The sequence below is a fragment of the Rhinolophus sinicus genome, chromosome 5 (assembly GCF_057876585.1).
Source record: "Rhinolophus sinicus isolate RSI-liver-muscle chromosome 5, RSI-T2T, whole genome shotgun sequence".
Classification (NCBI taxonomy): Eukaryota; Metazoa; Chordata; class Mammalia; order Chiroptera; family Rhinolophidae; genus Rhinolophus; species Rhinolophus sinicus.
Window position 1 is genome coordinate 104003007 of NC_142505.1, and position 18141 is coordinate 104021147.

The 18141-nt window shown below is 49.3% G+C and overlaps 1 protein-coding gene across 1 annotated transcript in view; it reads left to right on the plus strand.

The window, feature by feature from the left end:
• DOCK2 (dedicator of cytokinesis 2) overlaps positions 1–18141 on the plus strand; it is a 362510-nt gene that overhangs the window by 321498 nt on the left and 22871 nt on the right. The window contains exons 35-41 of the mRNA XM_019741000.3: positions 1400–1556; positions 3395–3435; positions 7392–7482; positions 8104–8223; positions 12027–12116; positions 13974–14078; positions 16033–16174. Coding sequence (XP_019596559.3) covers positions 1400–1556; positions 3395–3435; positions 7392–7482; positions 8104–8223; positions 12027–12116; positions 13974–14078; positions 16033–16174 — 746 coding nt within the window. The remainder of the gene's footprint in view (positions 1–1399; positions 1557–3394; positions 3436–7391; positions 7483–8103; positions 8224–12026; positions 12117–13973; positions 14079–16032; positions 16175–18141) is intronic.

Genomic DNA, 18141 nt, shown 5'->3' on the forward strand with positions numbered 1-18141 from the left:
GTGCTTAAGGAAGCTCACATTTTTTGTTTTTAAAATTTAAAATATTAATATTATAACAAATGTAAATTTTTCAAATAGTAGATGCACATTTAAAGTGAAAATTGAACATCGCCTTCCTCTATTCCCCAACCTCAATCCTTTGTCAGAAGCAACCACCACTGAGTTTGATGTTTATCCTTCACGCACATTTATAAACACACAGACACACGATGCAGATATGCAGTCACATAGCGTTTGGCAGTTGACACTACAGACGCTGGAGCCAGACCGTTGATACTTACCAACTGTGTGACCAACACGTGAATTGACCTCTCTGTGCCTTAGTTTCCCCATCTGCAAACATCCCATCTCACAAGACTGCGGTGCGAGATGAAATGAGTTAAAATTGGTAACGCGTTTAGAATAGTACCTGGGGCATAGTACGCTCTATGTGAATTAGTTAAATAAAAAACAAATATTGTTCTGAGACTTACTTTTCTCAACTATCTATTTTGTACAACTTTTCATATCAAAACATATTGATCTCTCATGCTTTTTTTTTTTTTAATTGGGGAATATTGGGGAACGGTGTGTTTCTCCAGGGCCCATCAGCTCCAAGTCGTTGTCCTTCAATCTAGTTGTGGAGGGCGCAGCTCAGCTCCAAGTCAAGCTGCCGTTTTCAATCTTTAGTTGCAGGGGGCACAGCCCACCATCCCATACGAGAATTGAACCGGCAACCCTGTTGTTGAGAGCTCGCGCTCTAACCAACTGAGACATCAGGCCGCCCCTCTCATAGTCTTTAATGGCTTCATAGAATTACATTTTATGAATGTGCTTTAATTTATTTAACCATTTGCCTATTGATGGACATTTAAGATGGTTCCAACTATTTTACTATTAGACATAATTTATAAGTATTATAAACATACCCTTGCATACTTCTGGGAATATTTCTGTAGAATAGATTCCCTGGAATAGAATTGTTGGGTCAAAGGAAATGTACATTTGCAATTTTGACATTGTGACAATTGCTACCCCAAAAAGTTGTACTGACGTACTCCCAATGTGGGTATGTAACAGTGACCATTTCCCCCACACCATTGCCCACACTACAGATTTATTTTTATCTTCATTTTTTCCCATTCCGATGGTGGGAAGAAAACAATTACAGTTGACCCTTGAATAATGTGGGTTTCAGTTGCATGGGTCCATTGCACTGCAGTCTGTTGAACTGCTGTTTGGGCAAAACGTTTATAAATGAATAAGTGATTGAGTAAATTGACAGGCTGAGCCCCTGAACCGGTAGCTGGGGGTCACTGGATCATTCGGCTTGAGCTGCTTCCAGCCCAGCCGCCCCCCCCCCCAGCATCCGCTCTCTCCCCTGGCCTTGAGCTCACTGCCCTCCCGTCTGTGCCCGCAGCCTGATGGAGTGTGCTGTCGCACACCCCACCATTTCCAAGTGTGTGGAGAGCTTTGTGAACCTGGTCAAAGGCCTCCTGGAGAAGCTGCTGGATTACCGGGGCGTGATGACGGACGAGAGCAAAGACAACCGCATGAGCTGCACTGTGAACCTGCTGGTATGTGGGGCTGCCCAGCTCTCCCTGGGTGCAGTCGGACTGCAGTCCGGGGGACAGGCCTGGCTTTGGGGTTCACTCTTGCTCCCGATAAGGAAGCAGCGCTCAGGGCTTTGGAAATCAGAGACATGTGACATGGAGTCCGTGCTCCACCAATCACTTCACCTTTCCGTGCCTCGGTTTCCTGACATGTGGAATGGGAATGAGTCTTCCCTTTAGCACTTAACACATCGCATGGAAGGAAGGTAGCACTAGACAGTGGGTAAGAGTGTGAGCTTTGGAGTCACACAGCCCGTGGGTTCTTATCCTTCCTCTGATAATTAATGGAATAGATGAGTCAAGGACGTTTTCTGAAGGTTCATTTTGCTTATCTATTCCATGGGGAAAATAATAGTACCCATTTCTCAGGTTGTACAATCCTGGCCGATGGTTAAATGCTCACTATGAGTTTCCTTCTCTTACAGAACAAAGTAATACTAATAATTAGAATTTACAGAAAATTACTATGGGACAGGCTAACCAGAGTAGCTAAACCCAAAGCCAGGCTCTTGACCCATGGACCACAGTAGCTGCCACAGGCCAGCTCCCAAACAGGCTCCCTTCCTATGTCCTGGGATGTCACGAGACAGGTAGTAGCAGCCACAGGGCTTCGTGGCCCCCATATTACCCCCCAAGTGGTTTAAATGAATGATGGTGGCCAAAGACCATGTGGCAGCCATCATAGCAAGGCCCTGCCATGCCCAGTGTTCCAGAACTGCTGTACGAATCCCGTCCCTATAGTTCCGTAGTAATGCCGCTTCAGTTTCCTTTCAGCAGCCTCTGTACATGTTGCCATTGATTCTCCAAAATGCTAAGAGGAGTTTAAAAACCCTGGTTACAGCAGAAAGGAATCCATTGCTCATAACTCCGCCAGGCCCAACTTACATATGGAGCATGAAGAGGGTGTTTCCAGGAGTTTCACAGTTCTCTCTATGAAGAGGCAGGAAGGAGTTGGTTGAAGAAATTGACCTCCCTCCAGCAGTCAGACTGACCAGGGAGAAAGCTCGGGTCAGGCAGTTCTAGAAGCAGCCAGACTCTGCGAGGTTTTGGTGTCGGGGTGGTATCGGGGAGATGCTGGTGGGACGGGCAGAGGTGTGGGTCTCCCTGAGGTCTAGTGCCTCTCTGCCACTCACTCACTGTGCCCCGGGTGCCTGGGACATGTCACTGCCCCTCTCTGAGCCTCACGTGCAGGGCGGGGCACTGGATTAAACCAGGGCTTTCTCGAAGCAGGGCTCTGGGGTCGGATCATGACCCCCTGGCTGAAAATCTGTAAGGACTTGCAGAAAATGTACGGGATTAGGATTTCTGGTGGAGGAGTTTAGGACGACTACTGGTCTGAATGAGCCCCGCGCAGGAACAGGAATTGGGCTGCTTCGCTTTGCCCAGGTTAAATGTTTTTCGTTTAAACATATGGAGTCTCATCCTAACTCCTGGTAGTTCTGTGCTGTCAGGACTTGTGACCTGTTACTATCCCTGGGGTCTGTTAGGATTACTGTTCACTCTGACTATGGCTGTTTCTCGGGTCAACCTGAGCTCGGGGTCTGAGCTCTCAACTGCACCCCCTGATATGTGACGCTGAGCACTTCCTCTGTCCCTTCATAGCTTCAGGATCAGGGAACTGACTTTCAAGACAGAATTTCCTAATGAGGCTGTTTGATGCATTCAGGAAAGCACATTTCTTGCGCTCATCTCAGGGCCCCCAGATAGTAAATAGCAGTGTCCTCTCATCTCCATCACTGTACCCTCCGCCCCTGCCGCTCTGCAAAGAAAAACACTCATGACTGTTTTTCTCCCCTACCTAGAATTTCTACAAAGATAACAATCGGGAAGAGATGTACATAAGGTAAGATTTTTGTTTTCTAAAACCCAGACTTGCTGTGTCACTCTCCTGCTCAATATTCATCGATGGCTCCCCACTGTCTTCAGAATACAATTTAAACTTATCTTCTTGGCATTCGGGCCTTCTGTGTACAATTCCGATCAGTCTCCCCAGATTCAGCTCCTTCCATTCTCCTAGTATCAGCCCCCAAACTCCACTTGGAGTCCTCTCACCTGCTGTTTTGCGGTACCCACAGATCGTTCTTTCCTTAACCCACCTTGGGGGTTGAGCTGGTGAATTGCACTGCGTTTGTTGCAAAGCAGGCGTGTGAAGCCTTAGTCCGGGGTTTATAAGGCATGTAGTCAGATCATTAGCCAGCCCATCTTCAAAGAGAAAGAAATACTATGATTCATGATGACACTTTCTCGTAGGTATTTAAAAGATACTTGGAACACATCATGAAGGATGTTTTGGGGACATTAGCCTAGAGCAGAGAACTCTTGCCAGTTTTTCTCAGAATCTCATTCTTTTCTCCAAAAATTTTTTTTAAAAAATCATTGTTATTTTTACTCTTTACAAAAAGAATACATTTAATTACCCAAAAAAAGCCCTCATAAAATATGGAGAAACTAAACAAAAAATGAAGTAAACTCCCATAATCCATACATATTTCCACACACACACACACACACACACACACACACACACACACACACACATATATATATATATCCTGAATTCTATGCATGCATATTTTTGCAAGAATAGGATCATATTGCTCATGATTTTTTCTTTGCTTGACAATCCCGTGTCAACAGATATATTTCAACATCATTTTTAATGAAACTATAAAATTCTCTTTCCAGAATATACCACAATCTATATAGCCAACCCTATATTGTTGAACATTTGGGTTATTCCCATCGTTTTTCTGTTCTAAATAGCACAATGACAAAATTCTTGGACTTGTATCTTTACGCACATCTTTATGAGACAAGAACCCGCCAAGTGGAATTGACCACGCGATTAACAAGCTCGGCTCCTCGAGGGCTCTTGGCACATTCTGTCAATGGCCGGGGATTCCAAGTCTGAACTCACTGTGCTATTACGGCAGATATTTTGATGTGTTTAGTTTGGTATGATTCCAGAAATAGGAGCTATCATTTGGGAGAAAGATAATTCCACAGGCTGTCCTGAGTTTGGAGAGTATATATCACCGCACTAGACATGACTTATTATAGTAGCACGAAGCTTTGGGCTCCTAAGAGCCTGGGATCTTCACCTGGTTTTGCTGTGAGCCTGGATAAATCACTCAGTCTCTCTGCGCTAGTTTTCCCGTCAGATGTTTTCATTTCCTTCTGTTCTGAGGATTACATGAAATGCTATAGGTAAAGCTTCTGGCACATAGTTCCCTCCCTCCAATCTCTCTTCTTCCCATTTTAGAAATGCAGATGGCGAATCCCAGATCTCCAGAAGCTTTGGAGATGTGAGTCCTCTAGTAATCTAGGGAAAGCACACTTGCCTAAGCCAGACGTTGTAAACAGGATGTAGTCTGAAAATCTGTTCTGTTTGGCAGGTGCAGTATTTTAAAACATTTTCCAATTGGTAGCCAAATTTTAAAAATCTAGAAATTTTAACATAAAAATAAAAATGTCCCTCTTCTCCTGAGAAACTCAGAAAGTGTGGTGGCACTACTGGGCCCTCATCCTGTCCTGATAAGAGTCGCTCAGACTGGGTGGTGGCAAGCCCTTTAGACGGGGCGGGAGAGCTCTGGTCACGACATGTCTCCCTTCCCCCATTGACCTTCACCAGTGTGTCTCACTCAAGCTGCCCATCTACCATCTGTAGGTGTTTGAGTCTGAATCCCAGGTCGGGCCCATCCAGGCATCTTCCTTTGGGCTCTGTAGTTGATCACCAAAGGCTTGAGTTGACAAAGGAGAGGAGACAGTGCTTGGCCAATTAAGGAGCTGAAAATAATAGCAGGGAGGCTCGCCCTCTGACCTCTCTCTCCAGTCATTGGGGCGTCTCAGAGACCAAGGACAAGCAGGATGAGATAAGGTGGGATTCAGCCATGCATGTAGGGGTTTCTAACGGTGGACCACAGGCTGAACACTCCCTACGTGCAGGCCATGTGCAATTTCACTGATAACTCTGATTGATCAACAGAAAGTTAAGAGGGGAAGAGAGTGGAAAGGCTGTGATTGTAGAGACAGAAATAGCTGGTTTCAAAATCTTGTTTTACCTATTTCTAGCTAGAAATAGCTACTTTAGCATAGCTCTCAGTGCTCTCTGCAGGAAGATTGTTGGAAGGATGAACTGATAAGACGTAAAGCACCCATTTGTTGAAGAGATGAGGGAAGACTCTTTCTATCTGAGATGCTCCCCCTTTCAGCTCCTTATCTTCAGATCCCAGCCCAAGTGTCTCACTGTGGAAACCTTTCTAGAAGCCCCACCTGGATGTATCCTGCTGTCACAGGACCAGAGACCTCTCCTTCACAACATGGGCCACAGTTGTATTTTCACAACTAGTTATTTGATTATTTGAGTGACATTTGCCCCCTTTCCCGAGACTGTGAATTCCAAATCCTGAGAACTGTGTCTGCTTTTGCCACCACATCTCTAGTGCCTAGCACAGCCTGTGTGCTCACTACCACTTTGCTGGTGAAATAAACAAATGAGCAGAGGTCACTAAGGTGTCCTGGCTCCTTAGTTTCACAACCACTAGTTGGCCTTCCTTCTCCTCAGAACCTTTGGCAGTCCCTACCCTGAGGTCAGGGTTTTATGTGACCTTGGACTTTAAACGTGTCCCTCCTTTGGTGACATTCTGTGCAGAAAGCTTGCTTCTAACAGGAACCTAAGCCTGAGCATTGAGACCTGTTTTGGGGACAACTGCTTGGGAAGCCCTTTGTCCCCTGTACGTAGACAGTCAGGGCAGACTCCTGCATGATTACGGACAGTGCCATTCCTCCCAGAGGAAGGGACAGCGGGCATCGCATCGCAGCATCTTCACCAAAGTACTAAAAGTCGGGCTTAAATAAATGCTCCTGATGACACACAAGTCACCAGAGCAGGGGTGCTTGGGCTCCAATTCCTGTTTCCAGCCGTGGCAGGAGGAAATGCTTTGTAGAAGAACCAGGTTCACAGTGGTACTAGATAATAGCTGTCATTGCTCAGTGCTGGCTGCGGGCTAATCACTTTCAGTGCAAACTCACTTGTATTAGCAGCAACGCTAGCTATCACTTTCTGAGCCTTCACACATGATCTGCTTGGCTCTTCATATGCCAGCAACTCCATAGGTAGATTCCATGAGCACTGCCATTTTACAGGTGAGCAGAGTAAGGCACAGAGAAGTTAATTCACCGTGCCTTAAGACCTAGTATGTATCAACTATCTAAGAATTGACCAGAAGCCCTTCCCTTTGTCCCTGCCCTGTCCTCAACACCCCTCAACTGTCAGTCATCCAAAGGATCAGAATTGGAATGTCACATTGCAAAAAGGATGGGAGGTGGGAATGTGATTATTGTTGACTAGTAGATTCTGCCTGTTGACAGCTCCGGGCCTCAATGGGAATTTCTAGTCTCTAGGTCCTGGTTCACTTCCTTTTTCACCAGGAAATGCCCTTCCTTTACACCCAGAGAACACTGGAGAGAGGGTAGGAGCTGCACTTTACAGGGCTGCGGTTTGTTGGCGCTCCTGGAATAGTACAATGATTAGAGCCCTGGTATCAAAGGCAGTTAGCCTGGGATCACGTGCCAGCTCTTCCATTTGCTAGCACGTGACTTCTAACCAGTTGTTGAGTTCTCCTTCTCTGATTTCTCTTACTTGTCATATTGCGTTGGCCAGAGTCTTCAGTATGAAGTTGAATAGTACTGGCTGGAAGGGACCCCCAGACGTGTCCAGTTGTTCTGCCTGATTCCTAAGGCACCTGGCCTTGCCTCCTTGTCATTACATCTGGTAACTCAGCACATGTCCCCAAACAGATACCTGTACAAACTCCGCGATCTTCACCTGGACTGTGACAATTACACGGAGGCCGCCTACACGCTCCTTCTTCACACCTGGCTTCTCAAGGTACTGCCCTTTCAGGGAAGGGGATTTGTGCTGGGATCCCCTTGGGGCTGTCACAGCAAGTTGAAGAGATTTTTTAAAAGAATTAACCATATAAATTTTGTTTTGCTTTGTGTCCCAAAACTCTTGACCTGACAGGTTATTTTTCTGCACCGCTTTGCCTGGTCACATAAGGTCTCGCCAAAGGCGACCTTCACATTTGGCTGCAGCAATAACCCCTGGAGATATGTCTTGTGGTTTCATATAACACCCAAACCGTTTTATATACCATCCAAACATCAACTATAAATCATTAACATGCCCAGTGAGCTGTTTTCCTTCTCTTGAAAGTGCTGCCATAGTTGGACAAAATCCGAGGGATTGCCTTTGGCTTGTGACGAGCTGGGACCGTGTCTCCCAGGGATTCAGAGAAAATCCCCACAAACCACGTGTATGAGCCCATGGAGTCAGGTGCCTCTCAGCAATCCGCAGGAGGCACTGCCCACGTGGAAACTGCAGACCAGTATCTCTCTGACTGACCGCTGACACCCAGGGGCCAGGGGGGCAGCAGGGGTGTTTGCAGGGCCCCCTCTCACTCTTCATCAGTGAGCAAGCCCCTGCCGACTCTGCATGTCCTCCTCACAGTGGTCAGATGAGCAGTGTGCGTCGCAGGTCATGCAGACCGGCCAGCAGCACCCCCAGACCCACCGACAGCTGAAGGAGACGCTCTATGAAATCATCATAGGCTACTTTGACAAAGGAAAGGTAATTGCTCCCTGTCTTTTCTCTCTGTGGGGACCCTGGCTACTGGGAAGGGCGCTTCTCTTCCATCCTCTATACCCACTCCATCTGCAGACGTCCCTCCCAATCCCGCCTGCTCACTTCTCTCCATGTCCATTCCTACCCCTCCATTGACGGCACCAGCATTGCACCCCTGGACACTCAGTGAGCCCTCATCCATCTCCCTGCCTCCTCTAGTGCCCCCAACAGGGTGAGCATAAGACAGACATTGGATCACGCCGTTCTCCTGCTTACGATCATCTCAACAGTTCCCCATTCCACTTAGGACAAATTACACAATCCTCCCCGTGACTCACGAGGCCCCACGTGAGCTATCCTCTGACTGCTTCTCTCGTTTCAGCCCTGCCAGTCTCCCTCTTTCTCATATACTCTATATGCCAAGCTCTTTTCTGCAGCAGGGCCTTTGCACTTGCTTTTCCCAGCTTAGCACATTCCTCTTCCATAGCATCCCTTGGCCGGCTCCTTTTCACAGCTCAGGGTTTTTCTCATACGTCACGTCCTCAAAGAGGCCTTCCCTGACCACCCTAGACAAAGCAACACCCCTTCTCTGAGTCACCCTTAGTGCCTTTTCAAAGCACTTGTCACTACCAGGCATCGTTTTTCATTGTTTATTGTCTGGCTCCTCACTTTAGGATGCCACGAGTGAGGAGACTTGTCCACTGCCGAACGGCCAGTGGCTAGAACAGAGCCTGACATGCAGGGACCAGTAAATATATGTTGGAGAAATGATTGAATGGAGTGTATGCATGGCACTGCGGTGCCATCACTGATCTCTAAACAGCAAGGGCAGATGCTTGGTGGAGGCTGGTCAGGAGGTGAGCCAGCCCAGCTGCTGCCTACCCTCCAGTCTCCAGGGAACCTTCAGGAAGCACCAACCCAGATGCCAGCACTCACCCTGGGGGAGACGTGGCACAGTGGCCTGAGTTTCAAACCCTGTTCCTCTACCATGCACAGTTCCTTTGGCTTCTCTGAGACTCTAATTTCCTCCCCACAATAGTGAGATAGTAACAGTACCTGCTTCCTAGTTACAGTGTATAAATTGGGTGAGAACATGCCTATAGAGCATCTAGCATAGAACCTGGTACATAGTGATATCTTGTTACATTTTAACTATCACCATATTCCCCGACTCCGCCTTCAAGGCCCCGGGTGACGGCCGCTTCCTCCATCAGCCTTCCGTGAGTCCTCCAGCTTCCCGATAGCCCTGCCTCTCCTCTGAAGTGCAAGCCCTCTTACAGTTCATCAGGACGTAATTTTGCACTTAATTTTCGTCTGCCCTGTCCCTGCAGTTTATCGCATCTGTCTTGGTCTGCTCTCCCCACCTTCCCTGGAAAGACGAAATGAGGTAATGTCTGTGGAAGGGCTTATAAGTTCCCAGGAGTTGAGCAGCTGGAGAACACTGTTTTGAAAACGCACAATTATCAGCTTCTTGAGGGCAGACACTCTGCCATCACAGGAACCTCCTGCTCTACCCCATCCAATCAGAGCTTACGATTAGTCCATCCGCTGATTACATCAGTGGGTCACGGCAGGAAAGCCCGCCAGGTGCCTGCTGAGCTTTGGCCTCTGCCAGGTATGCAGTTCAGCCCGCCCTGCGCTGAGCAGAGGAAAAAGGCACAATCCTCCCATCTCAAGGACCTCACCGCCCAGTGAGCCAAACAGACATGCCAGTCCTGATCATTTCTGCACACCACCCTTCCGTGTCGTGCAGTGATGGGGGAGGGGACGGAGCAGGGTGGTACCAAGGTGCTTTGGGAGCAGAAAGGAGGGCGGAGATGAGAACAGCTGTCTCCAAAAGCCACTGCTGTGGACGCTTCTAGAATAAAGCCCAAACTCTTTAGCACCCCTTCAGCTTCTTTTCCCTGTACCTCCCTTCATGAAAACCCGTTGCTCCAGACACACTCAATGGCTTTCTACCCCCCAAGTCCGTCTGTCGTCACCTGGAGACTCCTCTACGTTCCTCACAACCCAACTATTACATCTTTTGGTGTGTATACTGCACCCGCTTATGTTGTAGGAAAGCACAGACTATGTCTTCTCCATCTTTACATCTACCCCATCACTGCACACCACACCATGCTTAGAAGCCAGCAGGTGCCAGAATGTATTAGACTCAGAGAGATCGGTGGCTGTCAGGTCCCAGTGGCACCGAGGCAGACCTGTGGGCCCGGATCTGACTGCCTGCCTGGCCCCCTTCCCGGTTCCTTGGTGGTCTCCTAACGCATGGGGAGAGCATTTCTGGCGTTCTATGGTGGTTGGCAAACAGTCCCCTGTCCAGGGGCATTCCCACCACCTTCTCATTCAGGTTGAAGAGAAAGCCCCCGCCCAGCCTGGCCCGCGGGCTTGGTTCCTCCAGGCACATAAAGCGTTTTGATGCCTCTCACTAAGCTGCCAGGGGTTTCTAGCCACAGCTCCTCCACTCAGCACTTGCTTTCTTTTGTTTTTATGCTTGGACGCAGGGAGAGCACTTTTGCAACAAAGCACACCCTGCATTTTGGCAACCTCCCCTCTCTCCTCCCCCTCTCCCCCCAGCTTCTCCATTTAGGTGCATTTTCTATTTTAAACTGAATATGAAATATAATGAGTGTCCCTTGAAACTGCCAGCTCTCCAGCCCACTCCGCATCCCCCCTGCCTCTCTGCAACCCCTTAAACCAACCCTTTTGGTTTAAGATGGGGGGTGATCTACTGGCTTCAGCCTCAGAAAGAACAGACAGAAAGGATCCCCTATGTCCAGGGTTTGTTTTTCCTGAATTGTTTTTAAAAATGGAAAAGACCTATTTTCAAAAAGGTTTAATCACTCTTTTCAGTACTCTCATACCACACCCACCCCACTCCCCTCTGTGCTGCCCCCTGCCCACCCACGCACCCTAAATAACCCCCTTAAGAAGGGACTAGCATAAAATTTCATTTGCACACGATGACTAAGAACTGTGCTATACTGCATGGGGCCATTAACCGTACTGCGTCGGGAACCCAGCATTCTATGGAGGGTCAATCTCCTAGTGTCGTTACCTGCCCCCCCAAACAAAAGAGCAAAAGGGGGAAAGAAAGAATGGGAGAAGAAAAGGGAGGGAGGGAGGGAGGGAGGGAGGGAGGGAGGGAGGGAGGGAGGGAGGGAGGAAAGAAAGTTGACCAGAGGGGAAAGAAGTGACGGGTTAGCAGAGGGGAAAGATCCCAGGAATGAACATCAGAAGAACTGGATCTGGCCCCATCTCTATGTCCAGAGACTCTCTTAACCTTAGGCCACCTGCCTACTTCTCTGTGAACCATTTCTCTTTGGAAAATGTGGCCAACACTTCCCAGCACCACCTGCACACTGGCAGTCTGAGGGAGTCAAGGGTTCATTTGCTTCTAAGGCAGGGAATGAAGTAAGGCCACAGGTCACCCCCAGGGGGGCATGCTGACCCTGCTTTTGGTTGGGCATCTGAGCTCCCCTTGCTCTGCCTGCGAACCTCATTTCTCACCTGGGAAGTGAAGATACTGCTAGTCACCTCTCAGAGGGGTTGTGAAGGTCCTGGGAGCCTGTGAGTAAAGTGTTTGGCCTAGTCTGTGGCTGCTCCGTTATTTATGAAGAAACTAGGCTGGGAAGCCGAGGAAGGGTCCTGCTCCCAGAAGCGTCGGCTCCCAGTGCGTGGGGCCGGGGCTGGGGCTGGGCCAGGCTTGCAGCTCAATCTCAGAAGGCACAGCCACCCAGTTCCCTTCTTTGGCACAGGCTCTGCAAGCCTGGAGGCACCCCCTAACCTCTGTCTCCATGACCTTCCTGCAGATGTGGGAAGAGGCCATCAGTCTGTGCAAGGAGCTGGCAGAACAGTACGAGATGGAGATCTTTGACTACGAACTGCTCAGCCAGAACCTGGTAAGGCGTTGCCAGTGGGGCCGACTGTCCTAGAGGCGGGGTGCTCGGAGGGCGCTGACTCCCCATAGAGCCCGGAGAGGGGACAGGAGGCCAGCGAGGTGGGATGTAGATAACGAATGGAAGTGGGGCCTGAGCTGAGCGAGGCTGGGCTGAGCGGCTCCCTCCCCGCTGGGAATATTTCCAAAGGGGGGAATTCTGGGAAAACTCATCAGCGACAGTTCCTGGGATGGAGTGTTAAGTAGCTGCTTGGCACCAGGCGGCTACTGCTGTTGCATATCCAATCAACGCTGTGCTCCATTTGCAGTAAAATTCCCACAAATCACTAAGCCAATTAAATAAAAACGCAAATTTGTGCTTTCTGATTAACAGATAAATCACATTAAAATGCTCCCCATCTGGCCATTCCCCATTAGCTCCTCGCTGCTTGTGATTTGGTGGGGAAAGTGGGAAGTGGGGGGAAGCCAGCCTCTCCTGCTTCTGCTGCAGAGGCCAGGGCTTGGCCAGGAGGTGGCCTCTGCAGGGAAAAGGAAGAACTTTTTGGTTGTTCCCCGTACGTATTTCCTGGTGACTGGAGAGCCAGGACCCAGCGCCCCACCTTGGCTGCTTTGAGAGGCCAGTCGAGCTGTTTCCAGGGGATTGTCAAACCAGAGTCAAGATGCTGGGAGGGCATGTGGAGCTTCCGCTGGTGGTTCTAACCTGATGCAAGCACACAAGTCCTTGCCCCAAGGAACACTTACAGCTGCCCCACGTGTGCATCCAGAGAGATGTTTGTGGGCGTGGAGGCACACATGCCTTCTGAACGTGTGCATTCACACTCACACACACACACACCCCCCACGCCCGTACACGTTCACGCTCACTCTGATCTGCATGCACATCTGGGCCCCCAGCTCACATCACATAGTCTCGGGCACGTTTTCTTCCATGTTGCGTCACATTCACGGTGCCAGTGTTTGTGAGGTGCCCTGTTCTTTTTTATGTGCCGTATCATGATTTCTGTCAGGATAAGATCAATGGTCAGATGGCATCCGGTGCAAAGGAGGATGCAAACCGTTTCCGGTCATGTTCACATGTGAAAACGGATCAAATGTTACGCGAGCACACACAGGAACACACCCCTACCCAGAGACACGTATCCATCCGTGGACCCTCACAAACACACGCCTGGTGTGTATGAAGTGTGGCGGTGACGGGGACGCTGGCCCGCTGGCTGGCTTCACCTCCACACCTGCTGGCTGCGCTGTGAGAGACCATTTCTTTATCTGCAAGACGGAGATATAGCACTCATGGGTTGTTATGAGGGCGATACTAGTAAACGAGCTGGTACAGGTCGAGTGACTGACATGGGACCTGGTATATGGTAACTATTACTATGACAGTTGTCCCTTGGTGGCAGTGGGGCACTGGTTCCAGGACCCCTTGCAGATATCAAAATCTGCAGCTGCCCAAGTCCCTTATGTAGAATGGTGTAGGATTTGTAGGATTTGCCTATAACCTATATTTGCATATGGGCTACCGCAGGGTAAACCTACACCTGTCACCACTTGGGCTTGGCTTCAGTGTTGTGCCCCACACATGGCAAATTTAGGTGTTTTTTTGGGGGGAGGGAGACTTTCTGGGAAAACTTTTTCAAATATTTTCAATCTGTGGTCGGTTCAATCTGCGGATGCGAAGCCCACGGATATAGAGGGCCGGCTGCTCTGTTATAATTACAGACATAGCCACAAATGTGCAAATCTGTGCACTTGGCACGTAGGTTCTGGTGTAATGGTCGTGTCTTCACTGTGGCCCCTCCGAGCTGAATGTGCCTTTGACACACATCTGTGTTGTTCCAAGCTGTGAGTTTTCCTCTTTCAGATCCAGCAGGCCAAGTTCTATGAAAACATCATGAAAATCCTCAGGCCCAAGCCAGACTACTTCGCTGTCGGGTACTACGGCCAGGGATTCCCCTCCTTTCTGCGGGTGAGTTTGCGGGTGACACAGACACAGGCAGGTCCCAGGGCCCTGGCACCTCAGCTGCCCGTCTGTGCTCTGACTGCCAGGGCACAGGCTCTGTGCTCTCCTCCGTGAGTGCAGCCCCACCCCACCCCCTCCCCCAATCCCCCTCCATCATTGTCACCTCAGGCACCCCCTGTGTTTCTCTAAAGACTCAGTCACCAGAGCTGCCTCTGTGATCAGGAGTCCCCCCATCCCTGGGAGGAGTTATTCAGAGAGAGGCTGGAGGACCCTGCTACCCAGCATGCACTGCAGAGCGCTGGTTCTCAAACCTTTAGGACTCAATACCCCAATTTTCTCTCTTAACGATTAAGGAGGTCCCCAAAAGAACTTCTGTATTTGTAGACTCTATCGATTTTTACCATATTTAAAATTAAAACTAAGAAAATGTTGAAATGTAAATTATTTAAAAATAGCCATAATAAACCCATCACATGTTAACATAAATTGCATCTTTAGGAAACATAACTGTATTTTCCAATTTAAAAATTAGTGCAAACAGTGAGATGTTTCATATTTCTGCGAATCTCTTTAATGTCCAGATTAAGAGAAGATAGCGAGATGCCTATACCTGCTTCTACACTCTGTCTGTTGCGATGTCCCCCATCGCACAGCCTCTGGAAAACTCGACTGTACACTCGTGAGAGGATGAGAGTGAGAAAGGCGAAAACCGCTTACTGTTCTTATGAAAAGAGCTTTGATCTTGTGAGGCCATGAGGGGTCTTGGGGACCTTTGGGGACCCGTGGAGCACAGTTTCTGAACCACTGTTTTGGTGGATAGTTCACTGGTCAGCTATAGGCTTCCTTCTAGTCTGAGTCTATGGTTCAGTTCCGAGCTCAGGGAGATACAAAAGAAGCAATAACTCTGACCTCTGACCCCACTTGATTTACAGTCTAGTCAAGGAGATAAATCACTCACTGTAACAGTCAATGTGGAGTCAGAGTGGACACAAACTGCAGAAGGCGTAGATAGTGGTGGTTTCCTTGATGGAAAAGAGGTGACATCTCCAACCTGATCGTACCCCAGAACCCCCTGAGGAACTCGTTAAAAACACTTGTGCCCGGGTGCGACACCCACAGGTTCCCTTTCAGCAGGTCTGGAGTGAGGCCTCGGAATCCGAACTTGTAAAAGTCTGGGCCCCTCTGATGATCCAACAGGTGGAAGCCCTGACGTACAGAGGTTTCAGATGCGGGTTGGGACAGACTAATGAGGGGCCGTTAGAGGCTGCACGGACCTGGCCGAGAGCCTCAACTGTACTGGCACTTTGAACTAGGTCACTCGTCCTTGTGGGGGGCTGTCCTATGCATTGAAATGTGTGTAGCAGCATCTCGGGCCTCTCCCCACTAGGTTCCAGTAGGCCCCCTCCCCCGTGTCGTGACAACCAAAAATGTCTCCAGACAGTGGCAGTGTCCCGTAGGAGGCAAAATCCCACCCTGTGTGAAAACTGCTCACCTAGAAGAGGCTGGTGTAGTCATGGGAGGTAAAGTGTGTGACTCCATGAAGCCAGGGCCAGGAGCCACGTGATACAGGACCCCAGTGCTGGTCCTTCCATCCCACACGCCAGCCCACGTGGCCCACTGAAGGCGGGAGAGAAATTCTGCGGTTACGTAAGGAGGAGATAGGGGCTAACAGTGAAGGCCGAGTGAGGGATTGTTCTAAAGCTGCACATAGGACAGTCTGAAGAAGCTCTCGGCATCCGGGATCTCCTCTCCCTTTCGAGCCAATCTTTTTAAAGAAGTGGTGTCCCCAGCTAGAAGGTCAGTGAGTTGAGCCCCTCCTTTCCTTGGAGGGGAAGCAGACAGGACCAGGGTCCATAGGAGGTCACCATGCGCTGTGCTCGTGTCACAGACTCCCAGCTGTACTTGGCCCACGTCCTCCAAGCCTGGGCCTGAGGTCTCTGATGGTGTCATTTCTCTGCAGAACAAAGTGTTCATCTACCGAGGGAAGGAGTACGAGCGAAGAGAAGATTTCCAGATGCAGCTGATGAGCCAGTTCCCCAATGCAGAGAAGATGAACACCACCTCTTCCCCTGGCGATGATGTGAAGAACGCCCCAGGCCAGTGTATCCTTGGAGAAGGCCCCAGCCAAGGGGCCAGGCGTGGGCAGCCCTGCCGGGACTAGAGCCACTGAGCCCTCGCTCAGAGCTCAGAGCTGCCGCCAGAATCATTGCTGTGGTGCCAGTTTTAGTGTCCAGTGTGGGATCCAAAGAACCCATCTCAGGAAATTGCAAATGTTGCATTCATGGGCTCATTCGTTCGTTCATTCAGTCAGTCAGTCTTGTAATGAATGCTAACAAGCTCTGACTCTGTGCCAAGCATTATGCAAAGTGCTGGGGGTTATACTCACAACGTGGTCCTACCTCAGGGAGCTTAGAGCCCAATAAGTAAAAGACACAGTGAACAATTAATTACACCATTAAATATGTATTTAGAAAAGTGGGACCATCGCCGAGGAGGCTATGCAGGGTGCTCTGATTAGGAGGGCAGGGAAGGCTTCCTTGAGGAGGTGATGTTTAAGGTGAGTGACCAGCCAAGCATTGTGAGACGTGGGCAGGGCGTCCTAGACAGATGGAAGGACTATCCCCTGACTGGGAAGGAGCGTCGCGGGTCCTAAGAACTGACATGGTGCCACACTGCTCTTCTAAGAAAATCAGAACTCCTGAGTGAGGCCCCTGCCGGTCTCTCCACTGCCATTGCCCCCAGACTCTCCCTTTCCTTTCTCGTGCCCCTCTGGCCACACCGACCTCTTTTCTGTTCCTTAAACACTCCCAGCTTGTTCCCACCTCTGAGCCTGTACGTGTTCTGTTCCCTCTGCTAGGCACGCCCTTCCCCCAGCTCCTTTCTTACCTCTCAGATCCTTACTTGGGGGTCACCTGCTGGAAGGGGTCTTCCATGGTCACCTAACATGGCCTTCACTGAACTCTTTATGACTATATTGTCTCAAACTCTGTTTTCTTTAGAGAACGGATCTGCCGTTCCAGTCTGCCGTTATCTCCTGTGCTTTTTAAAGGTACATATAAGCTAGATTGTAAGCCCCATGAGGGCAGACACTTGTGATGCCTTGTTCACTGCAGTAATTCCTCCGTCTCCCACAGTGCCTGGCCCAAATAGGGAAATACTGGTTGATTAACAGAAAGATAAAGAAAACAAGAAAGAGAGAGACAACTAGAGAAAGGTCAGGGAGAGGGAGCCAGCTCAGTGGCGTGCAGAGGTGACATGAGATGACGCCATGAGGTTGGGCAGGGTGTGGTGTTCATAGGGCCGGGAGCTGGTCCTGGGCAGGATGCAGGGCTCCCGGTGGCAGGAAGTATGTAAGCCCAAGGCTAAGGCAGGCAGCTGAGCGGAGGTGCATTCACCCAGCCTGGCTCCCCACTTTGCACCCTTTAACACAAATTAAGTTACAGCCTTTAAAATGGGATTGACAGGTTGCATGGCTGGTCTGCTAAGTCTGCAGAACCATAATCCAACAGATCTTTTCCCTCGGGTGATAAATATTCATCTGTAACCTTTTCATTATGTGCGCCTGTCCTTCATGCCTGCTCTACCATGGTTATTTGCAAGAGGAAATGCAACTGGTGGTGGGGCTGGCTGGTTACAAATGTGAGTTTGGTTACAGGCGAGACACGGGATTAGTATAAGGCCCTTCTAAGTGGACATTTGGTGCCGAACAGGCCCGTGGCCTTTTAACTTGAGGTGGGTGGAGAGAGCATGTGTTCCTGGGCCATAGAATGATATGTAGGCCTGATTCAGTGCCCAGAACCAGGTGGAAAGGAAAGAGGAAGGTCTGACACTTGTTAAATGTCCTCCGTACTTTGCATGGGATGAGTGCTTTATAAGCAGTATTCCTTTAATCCCCATAAGCCCCTATAAGGTCGGTGTTAATTTTTCTTACTTCATAGAGAAGGAATATGTGAGGGAGACAGGTCAAATTACAAAGCTAGGTAGTGATGGAATTGAGATTTGTACTCTAAGATCTATCTGTCCCAAAGTCTGTATTCTTTCTATAATGTCATCATTTTGTTTAAGATTC